Raw genomic sequence first — 19,395 nt, forward strand, 5'->3', positions numbered from 1 at the left:
CCTTTTCCCTTGGTACAGTTCTTGTTAGCTCCAGCTCAGGTGGTAACTCTGGGGATTTCTCATGACTGGCAGCCCACTTTGTTCTGTTCCACCCCCTTCTATATCTTTGGCACAAGGCGGGAATACTTTGTGTCTCTCTCTGGGTTCCCACCCCTTCTTCTAAATGGAAAAGCACCAGGTTAAAGATGGATTCCAGTTCAGGTGACATGATCACATGCCACTGTAAGACTTCAGTACCCACTTGCTGGCGTGCACACACAGGAAGGCTTACAAGTAAACAGAGCCATTTACAACCAATTGTCCTGGTTAATGGGAGCCATCAAGATTCCAAACCACCATTAATGGCCCACACTTTGCATAATTACAATAGGACCTCGGAGTTATATTTCTAGTTTCAGATATAGGAATGATACATTCATACAAATAGGATGACCACACTCTCAGTAGATTATAAGCTTTTTAGTGATACCTTAAAAAGGTCCATCTAGCCCAGTATCCTGTCTTCTGACAGTGGCCAATGTCAGGTGCCCCAGAGGAAATGAACAGAACAGATAATCATCAAGTTATCTATCTCCTGTTGCCCATTCCCAGCTTCTGGCCAATGGCGGCTAGAGACACCATCCCTGCCCATCCTGGCAAATAGCCATTGATGGACCTATCCCCCATGAATTTATCTAGTTCTGTTTTGAACCCTGTTATAGTCTTCGCCTTCACTACATCCTCTGGCAAGGAGTTCCACAGGCTGACTGTGGATTGTGTAGAAAAATACTTCCTTTTGTTTGCTTTAAACCTGGTGCCTATTAATTTCATTTGGTGATTTCTAGTTCTTGTGTTATGAGAAGGAGTAAATAACACTTCCTTATTTACTTTCTCCACACTAGTCATGATTTAATAGACCACTATCATATCCCTCCTTAGTCGTCTCTTTTCCAGGCTGAAAAGTCCCAGTCTTATTAATCTCTCCTCATATGGCAGCCGTTCCATACCCCTAATAATTTTTGTTGCCCTTTTCTGAACCTTTTACAAGTCTAATACATCTTTTTTGAGATGGGGCAACCACGTCTGCACGCAGTATTCAAGATGTTGGTGTACCATGGATTTATATATAGGCAATATATTTTCTGTCTTATTATATATCCCTTTCTTAATGATACCCAACATTCTGTTTGCTTTTTTGACTGCCGCTGCACACTGAGTGGATATTTTCAGAGAACTATCCACATCAACTCCAAGATCTCCTTCTTGAGTGGTAACAGCTAATTTAGACCCCATCATTTTATATGTATAGATGGGATTGTTTTCCAGTGTGCATTACTTTGCGTTTATCAGCATTGAATTTCATCTGCCGTTTTGTTGCCCAGTCACCCAGTTTTGAGAGACCCTTTTGTAGCTCTTTGCAGTCTGCCTGGGTCTTAACTATCTTGAGTAGTTTTGTATCATCTGCAGATTTTGCCATCTCACTGTTTACCCCTTTTTCCAGATCATTTATCAATAATTTAAATAGGACTGGGCCTAGAATAGACCCCTGGGGGGACACCACTATTTACCTCTCTCCATTCTGGAAACTGACCATTTATTCTTATCTTTGTTTCCTATCTTTTAACCAATTTTCCACTGATAGTACCAATAGGATAATGCTATGATCTGTTTTGTCAATATGCAACCAATCTCAGAGTCAAAACCAGTGATCAGCAGAGCACAGGCATCAAAGGTTAGGCAATGTGCCTCTGTGTAATTATGGAAGCGCAGTTCATGTGAAGTCCCTCCAACTTTTCTCCTGTTGCAATGGAAGTTGTGCTTCAAGGCTACAACAGGCTGGTGAGAATACCTCCAACTGGAACCTGTTCAGGAAAGCACTTAAGTACATGCTTAACTTTAAGCACATACTTAGAGATAAATATTTGATTAAATGCTTTCTTGATTTGGGCCCTCTGTGAGAATGTCCTTGATATAGTGGGCAAACTGTGGAGAATCTGTGTAAGAACTTCCTTGTGGAGAGGTAAGTGGAAAATGAAAAATAGATTGGAAAATGAATAATAGATTAGTGCTCAGCATGGGGGAAGTGGTTTTCCAAAGTTTTCTAAATCACCTTCAGAAGTCTCTCAGGTTACAAGCCGGGTACAGTGGTCAACTGCACAACATTATCAGGAAAGCCTTGCATAAACTAGGAGGAGCACACTGAGAGCAAGAGCATATTCAGGGAGATAAAATGTCCTCTACGCTAAAGTAAGCAGTAAAAAATATAGTATACATATCCGTAATCAATGCTGTATGAGAACAGTCAGAGAACTGACTGAGCTCCAGTTTCCCTTGATCTGTTTCAGAACAACTCCACCATGTATTCAAACAGATTTGTAATAAGGCAAGTCAAACTGCTCTTGCAGCATGCAAATGCATAAAAAGGGGCCCAAGTTCTTTAGCAGGTATAGTGTTCCTATAGCAAGTAGCACTGCCGTGCTGCTCTGCTCATCAAGATGAGAATAGAAAGATATGCTCCAGAAGATGAGCAGGCCTGGAAAAAATAGTAATAGCTTCCAGTTGGCTGAGTCACTTGTATTCAAAGATGATCAACCTGTTTTTCAAAGAACCTCTTTGGTGACTAGCAACAGAGATGGAAGACCCGCTCCAACACAAGGAACCCCTGTGCGTTTTGCCTATGTAGTACAATTCTTGAATAGGAAAGGCAAAAAGGGAGAGGCGTCTCCAATAGTTATCTCATCAATGCTACTTTGGGCATAATCCATCCTGTGGAAGTTGTTCTCCCTCTGAGATTCTAAAAAAATCCAGATCTTTTAGCTTTCTTCAAGAAAACATGAATATGGGCATGAAGGAGAGTTCTTTGCAGTGGAAACTACTTCCAAACATCAATGTGGCCATTCTTAGGCCTGTCTTCTCTGGTTAAATAAAGAAATTAGTTCAAGAAGTGTACTTCAAGATTTTTCAGCTTGTTTATTACTGACAGAAGTATTAAGTGTTTTCAGGACTCTCTACCAGATTTATGACTTTCTGGTAAAGAGGTAAAGCATCTGTGCTCGTTACCTGCAAAGAAGCCAACTGAGTATTGGTGCATATTTTGCCAGGCACTACAGCTCAGTTTTTCAAAAGTGACTACTAGTAACAAACATCCTGATTTTCAGAGGGTGGGTGCTCAGTACTTTATGAAAATCAGACACCGCAAAGATTCCCCACCCCCACCCCTGTAAGGCATCCAAAATCACTAGTTACTCTTGAAAAATGTAGTCATAGACTTTGAGTCCAAAGATGATGCAGAAAGTTGCTGAAAGCTACTTTGGAGTAAACATATGGTACTTGTAGGATTGTACAAATATTGTACAGTACAAATATTGTCTTTCCATCATCTAGGCAGGGGTAGAACGTCTACAAACTCCCTTGTGAAGAATTCTGCGATAGTGAGTTCCATCCTTATCTTCCCTTATGTCATCAAAATATCATATTATCCCTCAAAGTAATGGGAGGAGCATAATGTATGCATATGGATTAAGTGAAGGATCTTTAAGAGAGAAATAACAGGTACTACATTTCCTCTTGTTTGGTAGATTTGACTAATTCCCTCAGGGTACTGAGAATTTATGCATGTGATCCTCCTGCATTAATGGGAAAATGGAATCCATGAAGTGGGTGGAGTGCTAAAATGTCAGAACTGATTTTGCATATTTTCATAAAATCTCCTGAGAAGACCCACATGCTGCAATAATGAGGCGTTTTTAATTAAATTGAACTATTTTTACGGATGTGGTAAAGCTAAGATGCTTTGATCGTGTTTGAGACTGACTATCAAATAGAAATATGCTTTGATTTGCTAAAATCAGTTGGTTGTAGAGCCAGTCATGCTCTCTCAGTACAGCTTTCGTTGGTTTCAGTGTGGGCAAGAAAGTGAATTCTGCAAAATAGACCTTGGTTTTTTGTTTTGCTTTTAAGTAAGGATGAGCTCATATTTTCTGTCTCTCACAGGTGATCTGTAATGGAGCTTTCAGAGTTATAAAACTTTTCAGCAAAGGCATTGGTAGGATTATGTAACTTGTTAGACAATTTCTTTTAAAAAAAAGTGACTAAATATCACAAAACTTGTATTTCATGCTTTTAGGAATGGCCTATAATGGTTTTAGAATTTTTCCAGGCAGTTTAGGATTAAATTTGCCTACAGTGTAATAAACCTAAATTAAATGGTATTTAAGCTTGAAACAAAAAAAAAGATAATTTAAATGTTTTTAAGTAGCAAAAGCATGACTTTTTATCTGGTGTTGCTAAATCAGAGTAACTTTAAATGATTTTATTAAAGTTTATTATTGGATTTCTCCCATAGGCAGTTAAATGGTCTCTGTACCCCCAAAATGGAAGAAGTGCAGTACTTATTTTTTCCAAATGCAAATTAGTAATGGTCATCCCTGAATATCTTCCTTAATGGTACAATCTATTAGAATAAATCAGTGTTTTGTTAAATACAGGTAACTTTATAAGATGCTGTCTTTCGCTTTCCTTTCAGGAACTTGGTTCTTGCTTGTTTACTCTTCTTGCAAATACAGTTTGAAATATCTCTCTAAAACCCTTCAGAGTAACTCTGCACTAAAAAATTTAAATTTGTAAATAATGTCTGTTACATTTTAAGCTTCGACTGTTTGTTTTGTTGGCATTTGAATTTAAAGCCTATTTTAGTTTTAATGTATACCTTCTAAAATAAGCATGTAACTTGACTAGGAATTTGTAAACCTGACACTATTAATCTATGGAAGTAATGTAGCACTGAAACTTGTATAACCCAAAGTGATGATGTGGTTGTAAAGAGAAATCTGAGTAATTGTTTTTGGAAAACGCTGTCATTAAATTCCCTGCACCAAACAGGTGAATAATTTAAAGCTTTTTTTTTTCTCCTTTCTTTCCTTTCTCAGAACATGTTATATGATCATGCTCTTGCCTTTTCAGCTCAAGCTGACTTAGTTTGCAAATTATAACCTTTCTGTGCAATGAAAAAGGTCTGGTTCTCTTTAGCCAGTCTAATTCTTTCTTTTTCTGAAGAGCAGAAAAGCAGTCCAGCTGCTGTTGATATTTTAGTTTGTCTCTCCCGGTATTTAGCCTGTGTCTGTTTCTGCATTGTGGTTCTGGATATCCTTGGCAGATAGAGTGAATAGAATTACGTAAGTCCTTGTTTGTCTTTGGCCAGGCAGAGCTTGGTGGTGGGTTGTTTCTTGGTGCTCCTGGTTACATTGTAGATGAGTAGGTACTGTGATGGGACCAGATAATTTTAGCTAATAGGCTGACACTCTATTTTTTTTCCTCTTTGGTATAAAAGACTATTCCTGTCTTCATTTTGTCTAGTAAGAAAACCTGGCTTAAAGCCCACAAAACAATCCACGTACAATAGCTAATACAAATAGATGCTAGTTTGGGCCAGACACTTTTTAAAACATTAAATATTAATTCAGGCTGTTTTGCAATTAGATGGATAGGGCTTTTCCCAAAATTTGAAAAGGAGGGAGCAGAAGATTATGTGGTCTATATACCCCCATGATAGAAGTGCAGAATTTGTTGTTTTGTTTTTTTCCTACAGTAGGTTATAAGATATTTTGGTTTGGGTTTTCTTTGAGTTAAAGGTGGGGATAAAATACCAAGTGTGCTGGATTTGTCACCCTTCAAGGCTTTATGGGAGAACCCTGGATGGAGGGTGTGGATTCTTAAGCATAAAGGGAACTAAAGTAGTTTTAGGTAGAGTATTTGAAACAAATTTCTCTCTTCCTTTTTTGGCTTTATATACAGAAGGACTGAGTCTTGTGCTATTTTAAGTGTAATATCTTTAAGTATTCGCTGAGTAGTTCTCTTTTAACAAGATTTCTTTGATGACATCATCTGACCTAGTGTTGTGAAAACATGCTTTTGCTGCTTGTTTTCTGTCTTACTGTATTTGATTGAAATGCACTGTTGCTATTTAAGGACTGACTTACACTGAAAAAGAAAAATATATTGCATTCTTCTTGCAAAGATTATTCAGAGACACTGATGGAATGGGTTAGCCAACTAGTACATTCTTTTATCTTAATTTGAAATGCCTCAATTTTTTTTCTAACTAGTAAGGCAATTTTAGAAATGTTCTACTTCAGCACAAATTTGAAATTCTTTGCATGGATGGAAGTTGACAGCTCTATTAGTGGAGGAATGTTGATGAGTTTTTTTGAGGAGAGGTAACTAACCAGAGTATGTTTAAAATGTATCTGATTTACTGGTGACTTGAGTTTGAAATTCATTGTATAGTTGCTCCAGATAAGCAAAAAGTCACATTGTTTAGACAACAGCACTACAAACACTAAAATTTTAAAAACTAGTTCTGATATTGGGTTACTCTTTCTTCATTCTGTAGTGGGCGTATTTGATTATTGGGAACAGTTGCAGAGAAGTCAACTGAAATAAATTCATGTTGGCAACTCCATAGTTAAGCAATCTTCACAGGGAAAATGAAATGGCTTTTTATGTCTGTCACTGCTTTGTGGTGTACAAAGATTCTTTGAAGTAGTGGTGGAGACATTTAGAACTTTTTTTGGTTTTGTCTTTCAGCTTAGGAATGGTCTTATAAATTTTGACCATGTATTAAGGTAGGATAGTAAGCCAGAAGGTAGTTTTAAATGTTGGTGAATTTAGTTAGAAAACTTGCATCTACTAGAGTTATACAGGGATGTGCTGCCTTTCACATCATGTATTTTGTCAAAGACTTGGTGAGAAAGTATAAAAATCGTAAAACTATGTACAGAAGAACCTCAGAGTTACAAACACCTTGGGAATAGAGGTTGTTCATAACTCTGAAATGTCGTAATTCTGAACAAATCATTGATGGTTCTTTCAAAAGTGTACAACTGAACATTGACTTAAAACAGCTTTGAAATTTTACCACGCAGAAGAAAAATGCTGCTTTTAACAATCTTAATGTAAATGAAACAGGCACAGAAACAGTTCCTTACCTTGTCAAATCTTTTTTTAAACTTTCCCTTTTATTTTTTAGTAGTTTACATTTAACACAGTTTTGTACTGTATTTGTGTTTTTTATTTTGTTTTTTGTCCTGCTGCTGCCTGAGGCATACTTCAGGTTCCAAATGACCTGTGTGGTGTACCAGTCAGTTCGTAACTGGTGTACATAACTCTGAGGTTACTATATTGTAGGGTGAGGACATAGCCAGTTTTAGAAGGCAGTTAAACTATTCAACTTACTTTAACCAAATTAAGGGAAAGGGGAAGTTATTGATCACTATTCACTATATTGCGTGGATTTCAGCTGACCAGCTGAATACAATCTTAAGCACTACAGTATCGAAAGAATATAAATAAAATGAAAAGACTGTAAAGCAGTGGCTCTCAACCTTTCCAGACAAGACTCCTGAAAGTAATTTGTCTTGAGTACCCCCAAGTTTCACCTTATTTAAAATTGAGTTGTGTACAGAATCAGGCAAAAAACACAAAAGTGTCACAGCACACGATTACTGAAAAATTGTTTGCTTTATCATTTTTACCATATAATTATAAAATAAATCAATTGGAATAGAAGTATTGTACTTACATTTTAGTATATAGAGCAGTATAAACAAGTTATTTTCTGAATGAAATTTTAGTTTGTACTGACTTTGCTAGTGCTTTTTATGTAGCCTGTTATAAACGTAGGCAAGTATCTAGATGAGTTGATTAACCACCCCCTGGAAGATCTCTGCATACGTGTATGCCTGGTTGAGTACCACTGCTGTAAAGGACAGCTTTTAGGAGTGCAAAGGAGTACTACTGTAATGAGAGAGAGGTTTTGGAGGCAGTGGGTTATGAAGAACTGAGGAAACCGTACAGCTTGGAAAAACTGGCTATGAGATAGAATTTAACTATGTACATACTTAAAGGGTTACTGAAAGTGGGAGAGAAACTCTTCTCATTGTTGATAAAACTGGAAATAACTGGTTGAAACCAAAATAAACCAACTTAAAGATGTCCTGCACACTTGTCAAGGTTCTTCCCTACTCTGAACTCTAGGGTACAGATGTGGGGACCTGCATGAAAGACCCCCTCAGCATATTCTTTCCAGCTTAGGTTAAAAACTTCTTCAGGGTACAAACTTTGCCTTGTCCTTGAACCCTATGCTTCCACCACCAAGCGTGTTAAACAAAGAACAGGGAAAGAGCCCACTTGGAGACGTCTTCCCCCCCAAGAATATCCCCCCAAGCCCTACACTCCCTTTCCTGAGGAAGGCTTGATAAAAATCCTCGCCAGTTTGCATAGGTGAACACAGACCCAAACCCTTGGATCTTAAGAACAATGAAAAAGCAATCAGGTTCTTAGAAGAAGAATTTTAATTAAAGAAAAAGTAAAAGAATCACCTCTGTAAAATCAGGATGGTAAATACCTTACAGGGTAATCCGATTCAAAACACAGAGAATCCCTCTAGGCAAAACCTTAAGTTACAAAAAGACACAAAAACAGGAATATACATTCCATCCAGCACAGCCTATTTTACTAGCCATTAAACAAAAGGAAATCTAAAGCATTTCTAGCTAGATTACTTACTAGCTTTTTACAGGAGTTCTGAGCTGCATTCCTGATCTGTTCCTGGCAAAAGCATCACACAGGGACAGACCCTTTGTCCCTGTCTCTCTCCCCCCCCCCCCCCCCCCCCCGCTTTGAAAGTATTTTGTCTCCTCATTTTGGTCAGGTGCCAGCGAGGTTATTTTAGCTTCTTAACCCTTTACACGTGAAAGGGTTTTGCCTCTGGCCAGGAGGGATTGTATAGCACTGTATACAGAAAGGTGGTAACCCTTCCCTTTATATTTATGACAACAGCAATGAAAAATGTGGTGCCTCTTTTGTTGCTTTATGATGTAAGTGTTTGGGCGGGAGTTTAACCTTAGAAATATCAGAAACATGAAGCTTTGTGATAGTTTTGCTAAAGGTCTCCTTGAAGAAGTAGAAATCTTCAGTTGAAGGGGCTGGGGTTTTTGAATTCTCAAAGTGAGCTTTTACCCAAATCTGTCAGGAGTTTGAGTTAAATAGTTAACAAACAAAGTTTTAGAAAGTTACGACAGTCTTCCCAGCTCACCTGCTAAATTTTCATTTTGTGATGTTATCCCACTAGTTCCTAATCTTAGTCCTCCACCCAAACTGGGAAGACAAGCCATGGTATTTCTGATATTAAACAGAAATCTATTTAAAAAAAACCTAATGGACCGGAAAAACCCCCAACCTTATTCAGCTGCCTTTTGTAGATTACAAAGAAGTAGTAAGGGCATGCACACGATTTAAAAAGAAAAAGAAAAAAAAGATGGACTTCACACATTCCTGACAATTCTGGTTCTCTAATGTATGTTCTCTAATCTCTAACTTTGTCAAATATTTTAGCAGCGTGCCTGTTTTCTGTTATGCTAGCTGGTTGCTATGGGGTGAACGCAGTGAAGAAACGCTATGTAGCAGCTTTGTTTTCAAGGTATCATGTGACTACTCTTTGGTTAAGAGGAGAGAGTAGACCAAGGACAAGTTTGTTCAGCAAACTGATGATATGTAAAATATGTAAAATGACCAGCCAATGAGACATTCACTCGAGTACTTATCAATCCCCTATGATCACGTGACTCTGAAACTCTGGTTCAGATAAAGGAAAAAAGTAGGAGATGAAACCTGTTAAATCTACTATGTCTACTATGGGGGTGTCTCTGAAGAAACAATTGAACAAGGATTTAGACAAATGCCTAGTTGTTAATTGGCAGTGGAGTGGAGAAGGGAAGGTCCTTACTTCAAGGTTGGACACTTGTAAACAGTAATGAATGATAAAGGCTAACTTAAAAGAGCCTAATCTCATCTCAGGATATAACTGACCAATTTCAAAATTGGAGCAGAGTATTCACTTTGACGAGTGACTTGAGTCTTGCTGAACAGGCTGATGGCATTATAGAAGGACTTAGGAGGTGAACTAATAAAGATATATCGGAAATTGGCATTGGGAAATATGGTGAGAAGGCACAGCAATACTCAGAAAAACATGGTACTACTTGCAAGTGCTTTTTGGTAAAATTCTATCCATTATCAAAACATTTTCTGATTCTTGCATGACATATATAACAAAATGGAAACTGTCTTTGGACAAGTCTACACTTCCAGCACTGCATTTACACCACTGGTGCACTTAAGTGAGGACACTACTCTGCTGACAGGAGAGCTTCTCTTGTCAGCATAGTTAATCCACCTCTGTGAGAGGCGGTAGCTATATTGACGGAAGAAGCTCTCCCATAGACATAGCGCTGTTTACACTGGGGCTTAGGGAGGTATAACTGCATCAATCAGGAGTGTGGATTTTTCACATGCCTGAGTTGTTATACTGATGTAAATGTATAGTGTGGACCCAGCCTTTGGTTACTGACTGAGGTTTAACAGTGTCATAGAAATACTGGTGGGCTACTTAAGTCAACTCTCTACCTCACAGAAAGAGCTCCTTTATGTGCAGCTGCAGTGGACTGGAGCCTCAAATTTATAAGAACTGTACAAACCAGAGGCTGATGTGAAAGACTGAAACTTCAAGCCAGGTCCTGGGACAGAATCCTGATGGGAATCCAGCTCAGTTGCTCCTTGTAGTGGCTGAGTGACATGAAGGTTTGGTTTCGCACAAAAGTTTGTTTCAGGATGTTGCTGGACAGAGGGAGGAATGCTCCATCATTCATCTGCCTCTGGCTGATTGGCCTAGTTTTATATCTGATAAATGTTTGGACAGTTTTTCTTTAAGTGCTGTATAAAGGCATTCCATGTATTAAAGATGGACTAAATATAATGGTAGATGTTGAAATCCTCTGAAAGTATTATGACAGGTTTCAGAGGAACAGCCGTGTTAGTCTGTATTCGCAAAAAGAAAAGGAGTACTTGTGGCACCTTAGAGACTAACCAATTTATTTGAGCATGAGCTTTCGTGAGCTACAGCTCACTTCATCAGATGTTTACCGTGGAAACTGCAGCAGACTTTATATACACACAGAGAATATGAAACAATACCTCCTCCCACCCCACTGTCCTGCTGGTAATAGCTTATCTAAAGTGATCAACAGGTGGGCCATTTCCAGCACAAATCCAGGTTTTCTCACCCTCCACCCCCCCACACAAATTCACTCTCCTGCTGGTGCTAGCCCATCCAAAGTGACAACTCTTTACATAATCAAGTCGGGCTATTTCCTGCATAGATCAAGGTTTTCTCACATCCCCCCCCCCACCCCCATACACACACAAACTCACTCTCCTGCTGGTAATAGCTCATCTAAACTGACCACTCTCCAAGTTTAAATCCAAGTTAAACCAGAGCATCTGGGGGGTGGGGGGGGGGGGCACATAAACACCACCCTATACCGGAAACCTACTGACCGCTATTCCTACCTGCATGCCTCCAGCTTTCACCCTGACCACACCACACGATCCATCGTCTACAGCCAAGCTCTGCGATACAACCGCATTTGCTCCAACCCCTCAGACAGAGACAAACACCTACAAGATCTCTGTCAAGCTTTCTTACAACTACAATACCCACCTGCAGAAGTAAAGAAACAGATTGATAGAGCCAGAAGAGTTCCCAGAAGTTACCTACTACAGGACAGGCCTAACAAAGAAAATAACAGAACGCCACTAGCGGTCACCTTCAGCCCCCAACTAAAACCCCTCCAACGCATTATTAAGGATCTACAACCTATCCTAAAGGATGACCCAACACTCTCACAAGTCTTGGGAGACAGGCCAGTCCTTGCCTACAGACAGCCCCGCAACCTGAAGCAAATACTCACCAACAACCACATACCACACAACAGAACCACTAACCCAGGAACTTATCCTTGCAACAAAGCCCGTTGCCAATTGTGCCCACATATCTATTCAGGGGACACCATCACAGGGCCTAATAACATCAGCCACACTATCAGAGGCTCGTTCACCTGCACATCCACCAATGTGATATATGCCATCATGTGCCAGCAATGCCCCTCTGCCATGTACATTGGTCAAACTGGACAGTCTCTACGTAAAAGAATAAATGGACACAAATCAGATGTCAAGAATCATAACATTCATAAACCAGTCGGAGAACACTTCAATCTCTCTGGTCACGCAATCACAGACATGAAGGTCGCTATCTTAAAACAAAAAAACTTCAAATCCAGACTCCAGCGAGAAACTGCTGAATTGGAATTCATTTGCAGATTGGATACTATTAATTTAGGCTTAAATAGAGACTGGGAGTGGCTAAGTCATTATGCAAGGTAGCCTGTTTCTTCTTGTTTTTTCCTACCCCCCCCCCCCCCCCCCAGATGTTCTGGTTTAACTTGGATTTAAACTTGGAGAGTGGTCAGTTTAGATGAGCTATTACCAGCAGGAGAGTGAGTTTGTGTGTGTATGGGGGTGGGGGGGATGTGAGAAAACCTTGATCTATGCAGGAAATAGCCCGACTTGATTATGTAAAGAGTTGTCACTTTGGATGGGCTAGCACCAGCAGGAGAGTGAATTTGTGTGGGGGGTGGAGGGTGAGAAAACCTGGATTTGTGCTGGAAATGGCCCACCTGTTGATCACTTTAGATAAGCTATTACCAGCAGGACAGTGGGGTGGGAGGAGGTATTGTTTCATATTCTCTGTGTGTATATAAAGTCTGCTGCAGTTTCCACGGTAAACATCTGATGAAGTGAGCTGTAGCTCACGAAAGCTCATGCTCAAATAAATTGGTTAGTCTCTAAGGTGCCACAAGTACTCCTTTTCTTTTTGTGTGTATATAATGTCTTCTGCAGTTTCCACGGTATGCATCCGATGAAGTGAGCTGTAGCTCATGAAAGCTCATGCTCAAATAAATTGGTTAGTCCCTAAGATAACCTAAGCAGTGTTCCCAGCTGACATTTTGCAAGGCCATTATGGAAGGAGTAAACCTGGCTTCTGGGAATTGGAGTACCTGGTATTGTTCTTTAGCAACCCTGTTTAGTGGAACAAAGGAGTAGCAATGACAGCTCTGCAGGGAGCACTCTTCACTGGAGGGAATGTTGCATCCGATGAAGTGAGCTGTAGCTCACGAAAGCTTATGCTCAAATAAATTGGTTAGTCTCTAAGGTGCCACAAGTACTCCTTGTCTTTTTGCGAATACAGACTAACAGGGCTGCTACTCTGAAACTTGCTACTAAGTGGCGTTTGTTGTGGGGGGACTGTCTGCAAGAATGAGTGAGAGAGTGCATGCATCCGATGAAGTGAGCTGTAGCTCACAAAAGCTTAGCCTCAAATAAATTTTAGTCTCTAAGGTGCCACAAGTACTTCTTTTCTTTTTGCGGATACAGACTAACACGGCTGCTACTCTGAAACCTAAAAGATGTCCCTATCCCTACGGGGGGGAGGGGGAATTGGAGGAACTGGGCATCTGTGAACCTATCATACACTTTTATTACAGATAGCCCATGTATGGATTTTACAGTAAGATAACAAGGTGGCTAAATGTTGCTAGTTAATGTGTATTCAGTCACCAGTTGCCAATAGGAAATAATCTTTCCAAACATTTTTACTTAATAGATGTAGTTGGGTTATCTCATACTTGAACAGTCTGTAAACTGCTCAGTTAACTAACTAACAAGTAATTAAACCCTACTTGGAATAATAGTACATTGAGGTTTTACATTTAATTTTGTAAACATCCAATAGGTTATCATTAAATAGATGGTAATTGCTGGGTTATGAAAATTGAATGTTGTAAAGAATCAGTTACATGTAACTAACTAAATGCTCCAAATTTAATTTCTTTATTTGTAATCTACTAGTATCAGTGGAAACGAAAGTATAATCCAAACTCGTTTTGGCCTAGGACTTTAAGGATCTATTTCCAAAAGCATGTTGAAGCCATTAGGCAAGAAAAATGACAGCAGAGCCTGCTGTTTTGTAATTCACAGCTTTGTTGGTTTTAAATGTACTTCTGTATTCTAATTCCATATTAAAAGAATATTATCGGATAACTCAATTATCTACAAATACTCCAGAACTCAAGTTCAACTTGAAAAGAAAACCTTAACTGCTTTGCATACTTCAGTACATACTGTATTGGAGTTCCTAGAATTTGGAATGGTCTTTGTAAGTCATCTTGCATTAATGCAAAATTATGACTGATATTTTTAAACTCTCAACGGTCAGGAAATTCAAACGTATACTATTTTCCTCACTCTAGCTGATAAAATTATATCTAAAATACACTGCTAAAATTATTTCTAAGGTAGCTATCATCATGGTATCTAAAAGCACAGTACTGTATGTACAATGTGGTTCTTAAGATGCTATAGAAACATACCTCTGAATTTCCTCAATTTTACGTTTGCAATATTCTGATAGAAATTTTAGTCATAAATTTTTTTTCTTTTGATTTCTTTATTTTTAAGATAGTTAAAACTAGACTTTTCCTTCTTTCATACAGGCTGTGTGAGTAGTGTGGGAAGAGGTGCTGAAACTATGCTCTAGGAATGCTGACATCTTCATCACCGCATTTACTTACCACCTCTTAATTTAAAAAATGATGCGTTCGCTGGTGAACTGAAGAAGGAAGAAAAGGAGTACTTGTGGCACCTTAGAGACTAACCAATTTATTTGAGCATGAGCTTTCGTGAGCTGTGGCTCACGAAAGCTCATGCTCAAATAAATTGGTTAGTCTCTAAGGTGCCACAAGTACTCCTTTTCTTTTTGCGAATACAGACTAACACGGCTGTTCCTCTGAAACCTGAAGAAGGAAGCTTTTCTGTTTTCTTCCTCTGGTGTCATTCTCCATCAAATGAGAGTTTATGGGCTTCTGTAAATCTTATGCCTGGTCCAAAACCACAAGTTGCGCTGGTTAAACTAACATGAGTGCAAAACCAGACCATGCTCTGCAAATGAGGGAAATCATTTTTTGAGACTGTAAAGAACTATTAAAATCCCAATCAAGGTATTCAGAATTTATACATAAGAAACTGAAAAAGGCAGTTAATGTTTTCAAAGTTTATGTATTGGATTCTCAGCAAAATAATGTTCTAAAAGTTCTTTCAATGTTGTAAGAACCCAAGTACTAGCATGGATAACAAAACTAACAGTGTCTTGTTTAATAGTGCACATCTCTAGCTATGCCTATCCTATTGTATGAAAACCTATACTGTGGTATGTAAATATTTGTCTGTAGGTTTCTTTGGTCCTTAATCATCTAAATACTTTAGTATATAGGTAAATTGAAAGCTTATAGTACAGTTTCTTTACACATCATAATAGCACAAGATTTTTCTTTAACATACGAGACAGCTACACAGTTTCACTCCGAGAATATTTTTTATAATCTCCTTTATCCAAAATTACTGGCACACTGGGATATGGCATTCAAAGAATCTATTCCAGGGAAAACAAAGTGTTTACATTCTTGCTATGTTTATACACTCCTCCGCTTCTTGCATGGAAGAATTTTTAGTAGCTTGGAGAGGCTTTTTTATTTTATTTTTGGGGGGCTGGAACACTTGTAGAAATCAGATTTTCTGTCCTTAATTGTCTTAAACAGCAAAACAGCCCCTTCACTCTCCCCCCCCCCCCAATTGCCCTGTAAGTATATTGCTTTCATTCTTTATGCCTGATAGTTCTGTTAATGTATTTTGAAATAGTAAAATAGTCCTGTTTATGAAAAAGTGAGACTTTATATTTATTTTTATCAGGTTCAAGCCATTTTTTCCATTTCAAGTTATGTCACCTGAGGAATATGAAGATCGGGATCTCAACATACAAGATTTTCCATTGACAGAAGGCCGACTTAAAATTACCTTAATAGAATGTACAAGGTATGTCCTGTCCTTTTGCCCTGTCACTCTTTCTGGACTTAGTGGTTTTCAAGTACGTGATATTATTGCTAAGGCTGTTTTGATACAAGAACACTGCAACTTCACTCTCCTGGTTGAACTCGTACTATAATATAGCTTTTTTTTAAATTAAAAATTCTCTCTCAATGATCAATTGAAACATGGAAAACACACTCTAAGCTGTTTAGATGATTCTGTGGGTGTATGTAGATGTGTGTATCTATGTATAACGATTTTTCTTCCTCTTTGCTTTTGGTTGCTTAAGTGTTAATCTGCTCCTACTGCTTATTCCTCCCCTGCCCCCCATCAAGTAAGAATTTATGGGTTCATAAGCTTATTGGTGATTTCATAATTTAGTTGCTGTGGAAGTGATTTTAACATTGAAAACAAAAAGGAATAACAAAATCAAAAGTCCAAAGCAAGTAAAACTTGTTTTTGTGAAAATGTCCTTAAATTCATAAAATTTAAGGCTGGATGGGATTATTAAATGATCTAGTCTGACCTCCTATATTTCACCCAGTTCCCCGCTATTGAACTCAGTAACTTCTGTGTTTCACTAAAACGTTCATCAGCTCACTGCTGCAGCAATGTGCTGGCTATCAAACTTAGATATAAATCTGTAGTTGTTGCTACCTGCCCAAGCCATATGAAAGAAGACTAAAGCATAACTTGTTTTTTGGCAAAATATGTTTTAGCCAGGCATCTAGGCTTAATTTGAAGACATCAAGAGATGAAGAATCTGCCACTTCCCTTGGTAGTTTTTTCCAGTGGTTAATTACCCTTGTTAGAAATTTGCACCAGATTTCTCCTTTGAATTTGTCTGGCTTCGGGTTCCAGACATTGATTCTTGTTATGCCTTTTTCCGCTAGGTTAAATAATTAAATAATGTTTTAGTATCTGGTATTTTATCCACATGAAGGTATTTATATGCTGTGATCAAGACAGTTCTCAGTCTTGTTTTTCATAAACTAAACAGGTTGATATCTTTAAGTGTCTCCTCCCCATAAGGCATTTTCTCCAGTTTTCAAATGAATTTAGTGGCTCTCTCATACCTTCTCCAGTTTTTCAACATCCTTCTTCAAATGTGGGCACTGTGTACAGTATTCCAGTATTGGTCTCACTGATATTGTATACAGAGGTAAAATCACCTTTCTACTCTCACTACTCTCCTGTTTGTTCATCCAAGGCTGATATTAGTCCTTTTTGCTACTGACTGCATCTCACTGGGAACTCATGTTGAGTTGCTTGTTCAGTATGGCCCCATGATCCTTTTCAGAGTCACTGCTTTCTGGGAGACAGTCTCCAGTTCTCTAGTTATGATCTCATTCTTTGTTCCTTGATGTGTAACTTTGCATTTGGCTGCATAAAAATGCATTTTGTTTGAATGGGCCCAGTTTACCAAGCAATCCAGATTGCTCTGCATATCTGCTGTGTCCACGTTGTTGTTTATCAATCTGCCAATCTTTGTGTCATCAGCAAATTTTATCAGCAGTGATTTTCATATTTACTTCCAGATTGGTGATGAAAATGTTGAAAAGCATTCAGCATAGTATGGATCCCTCTGGAACCCCACTAGAAACACCCCCATTCAATGACAATTCCCCAGTTTGAGATCCGTCAGTTAGCCAGTTCATAATCCATTTAATGTGTGCTCTGTTGATATTGTATCATGCTAATTTTCAAATCAGAATATTGTGCCTTACAAAATGCCTTCTTACATCTACTCAATTACATTTATCAACCAAATTTATAATCTCATTGGAATGAAATCAGATTTGTTTGACAAGGCCTATTTTCCACAAAGTAGGTTGACTGGCTCTGGCATTAATTGTATTCTTGTCCTTTAGTTCTTAATCCGTTGAATCCCATATCAACTGTTCCATTATTTTGCCTGGGATTGATATCAGGCTAACAGACCTATAGTTACCTGGGTCATCCCCCTTGCCCTGTTTAAATATTGGTGCAACATTAGCACTGGTCCCAGTACAGACCCCTGGGGGACACCATTATTTACCTGTCTCCATTGTGAAAACTGACTGACGGTTCCTATCCTTTGTTTCCTATCTTTTAACCAGTTACAGATCTATGAAACAACTTTCCCTCTTATCCTATGACTGCTTACTTTGTTTAAGAGCCTTTGGTGAGGGACCTTGTCAAAGGCTTTCTGAAAGTGCAAGTACACTATCCACTGAATCACCCTTGTCCTCATGTTTGTTGACCCCCTCAAATAATTCTAATAGATTGGTGAGGCATGATTTCCCTTTACAAAAGTCATGTTGACTCTTCCCCAACAAATTGTGTTAATCTGTGTGTTTTATAATTCTGTTCTTTACTATAGTTTCAAGCACTTTGCCTGGTACTGAAGTTAGGCTTACCAGCCTGTAATTGCTGGGATTGCCCCTACAGCCTTTTTTACAAACTGGCGTCCCATTAGCTATCATTCAGTCATCTGGTACAGAAGCTGATTTAAAGGATTGATTACATACCACAGTTGTGCAATTTTATATTTAAGTTCCTTCAGAACTCTTGGGTGAATACCATCTGGATCTGGTGACTTATTACTATTTAGTTTATCAATTTGTTCCAAAACCTCCTCTAGTGACACCTCAATCTGGGACAGTTCCTCAGACTTGTCACCTAAAAAGAATGGCTCAGATTTGGGAATTTTCCTTATGTCCTCTGCAGTGAAGACTGGTAGAGAGTTCATTTAGTTTCTCCGCAATGGCCTTCTCTTCCTTGAGTGCTCCTTTAGCACCTTGATCATCCAGTGACCTCACTGATCAGAAGCAGAAAGCCTGCTAAACAATGAACTTTAAATTTTATTTTTGCTATTAGTTTTTGAGTCTTTGGCTAGTTGCTCTTCAAATTCTGTTTTGGCTGTCTTAATTATACTTTTACACTTAATTTGCCAGCGTTTATGCTCTTTTCTGTTTTTCTCATTAGGATTTAACTTCCAGTTTTTAAATAATGCCTTGTTGCCTTTAACTGCTTCTTTTACTTTGTTTTAGACATGGTGGCACATTTTTGGTCCTCTGTGTTTTTTAATTTGGGGTATACAGTTAATTTGATCCTCTATACGGTGTTTTTAAAAAGTTTCCATCCAGCTTGCCGTCATTTCACTTTTGGGACTGTACTTTTTAATTTCTGTTGAACTAGCTTCCTCATTTTTGTGTAGTTCCCTTTTCTGAAGTTAAATGCTACTGTAGTGGGCTTCTCCCCTGCTCCCTCCAGAGATCTTAAATTTAATTTATATTATGGCTGCCGCTAGTAAGCGGTCCAGCTATATTCACCTCTTGGACCAGATCTTGTGCTGCACTTAGGACTAAATCAAGAATTGCTTCTCTCCTTTGGGTTCCAGGACTAGCTGATCCAAGAATTAGTCATGTATGGTGCTGTCAAGGTTCTTCCCTACTCTGAACTCTAGGGTACAGATGTGGGGACCTGCATGAAAGACCCCCTCAGCTTATTCTTTCCAGCTTAGGTTAAAAACTTCCTCAAGGTACAAACTTTGCCTTGTCCTGGAACCCTATGCTTCCACCACCAAGCGTGTTAAACAAAGAACAGGGAAAGAGC

General features: G+C 38.6%; 1 protein-coding gene across 1 annotated transcript in view; it reads left to right on the forward strand.

The window, feature by feature from the left end:
- Nucleotides 1-19,395, forward strand: part of PDZD8 (PDZ domain containing 8) — a 145,303-nt gene that overhangs the window by 21,572 nt on the left and 104,336 nt on the right. The window contains exon 2 of the mRNA XM_048859531.2: nucleotides 15,682-15,804. Within this exon, the coding sequence (XP_048715488.1) occupies nucleotides 15,682-15,804 (123 nt within the window). The remainder of the gene's footprint in view (nucleotides 1-15,681; nucleotides 15,805-19,395) is intronic.

This window comes from Caretta caretta, chromosome 7 (genome assembly GCF_965140235.1).
Source record: "Caretta caretta isolate rCarCar2 chromosome 7, rCarCar1.hap1, whole genome shotgun sequence".
Taxonomy (NCBI): domain Eukaryota; kingdom Metazoa; phylum Chordata; order Testudines; family Cheloniidae; genus Caretta; species Caretta caretta.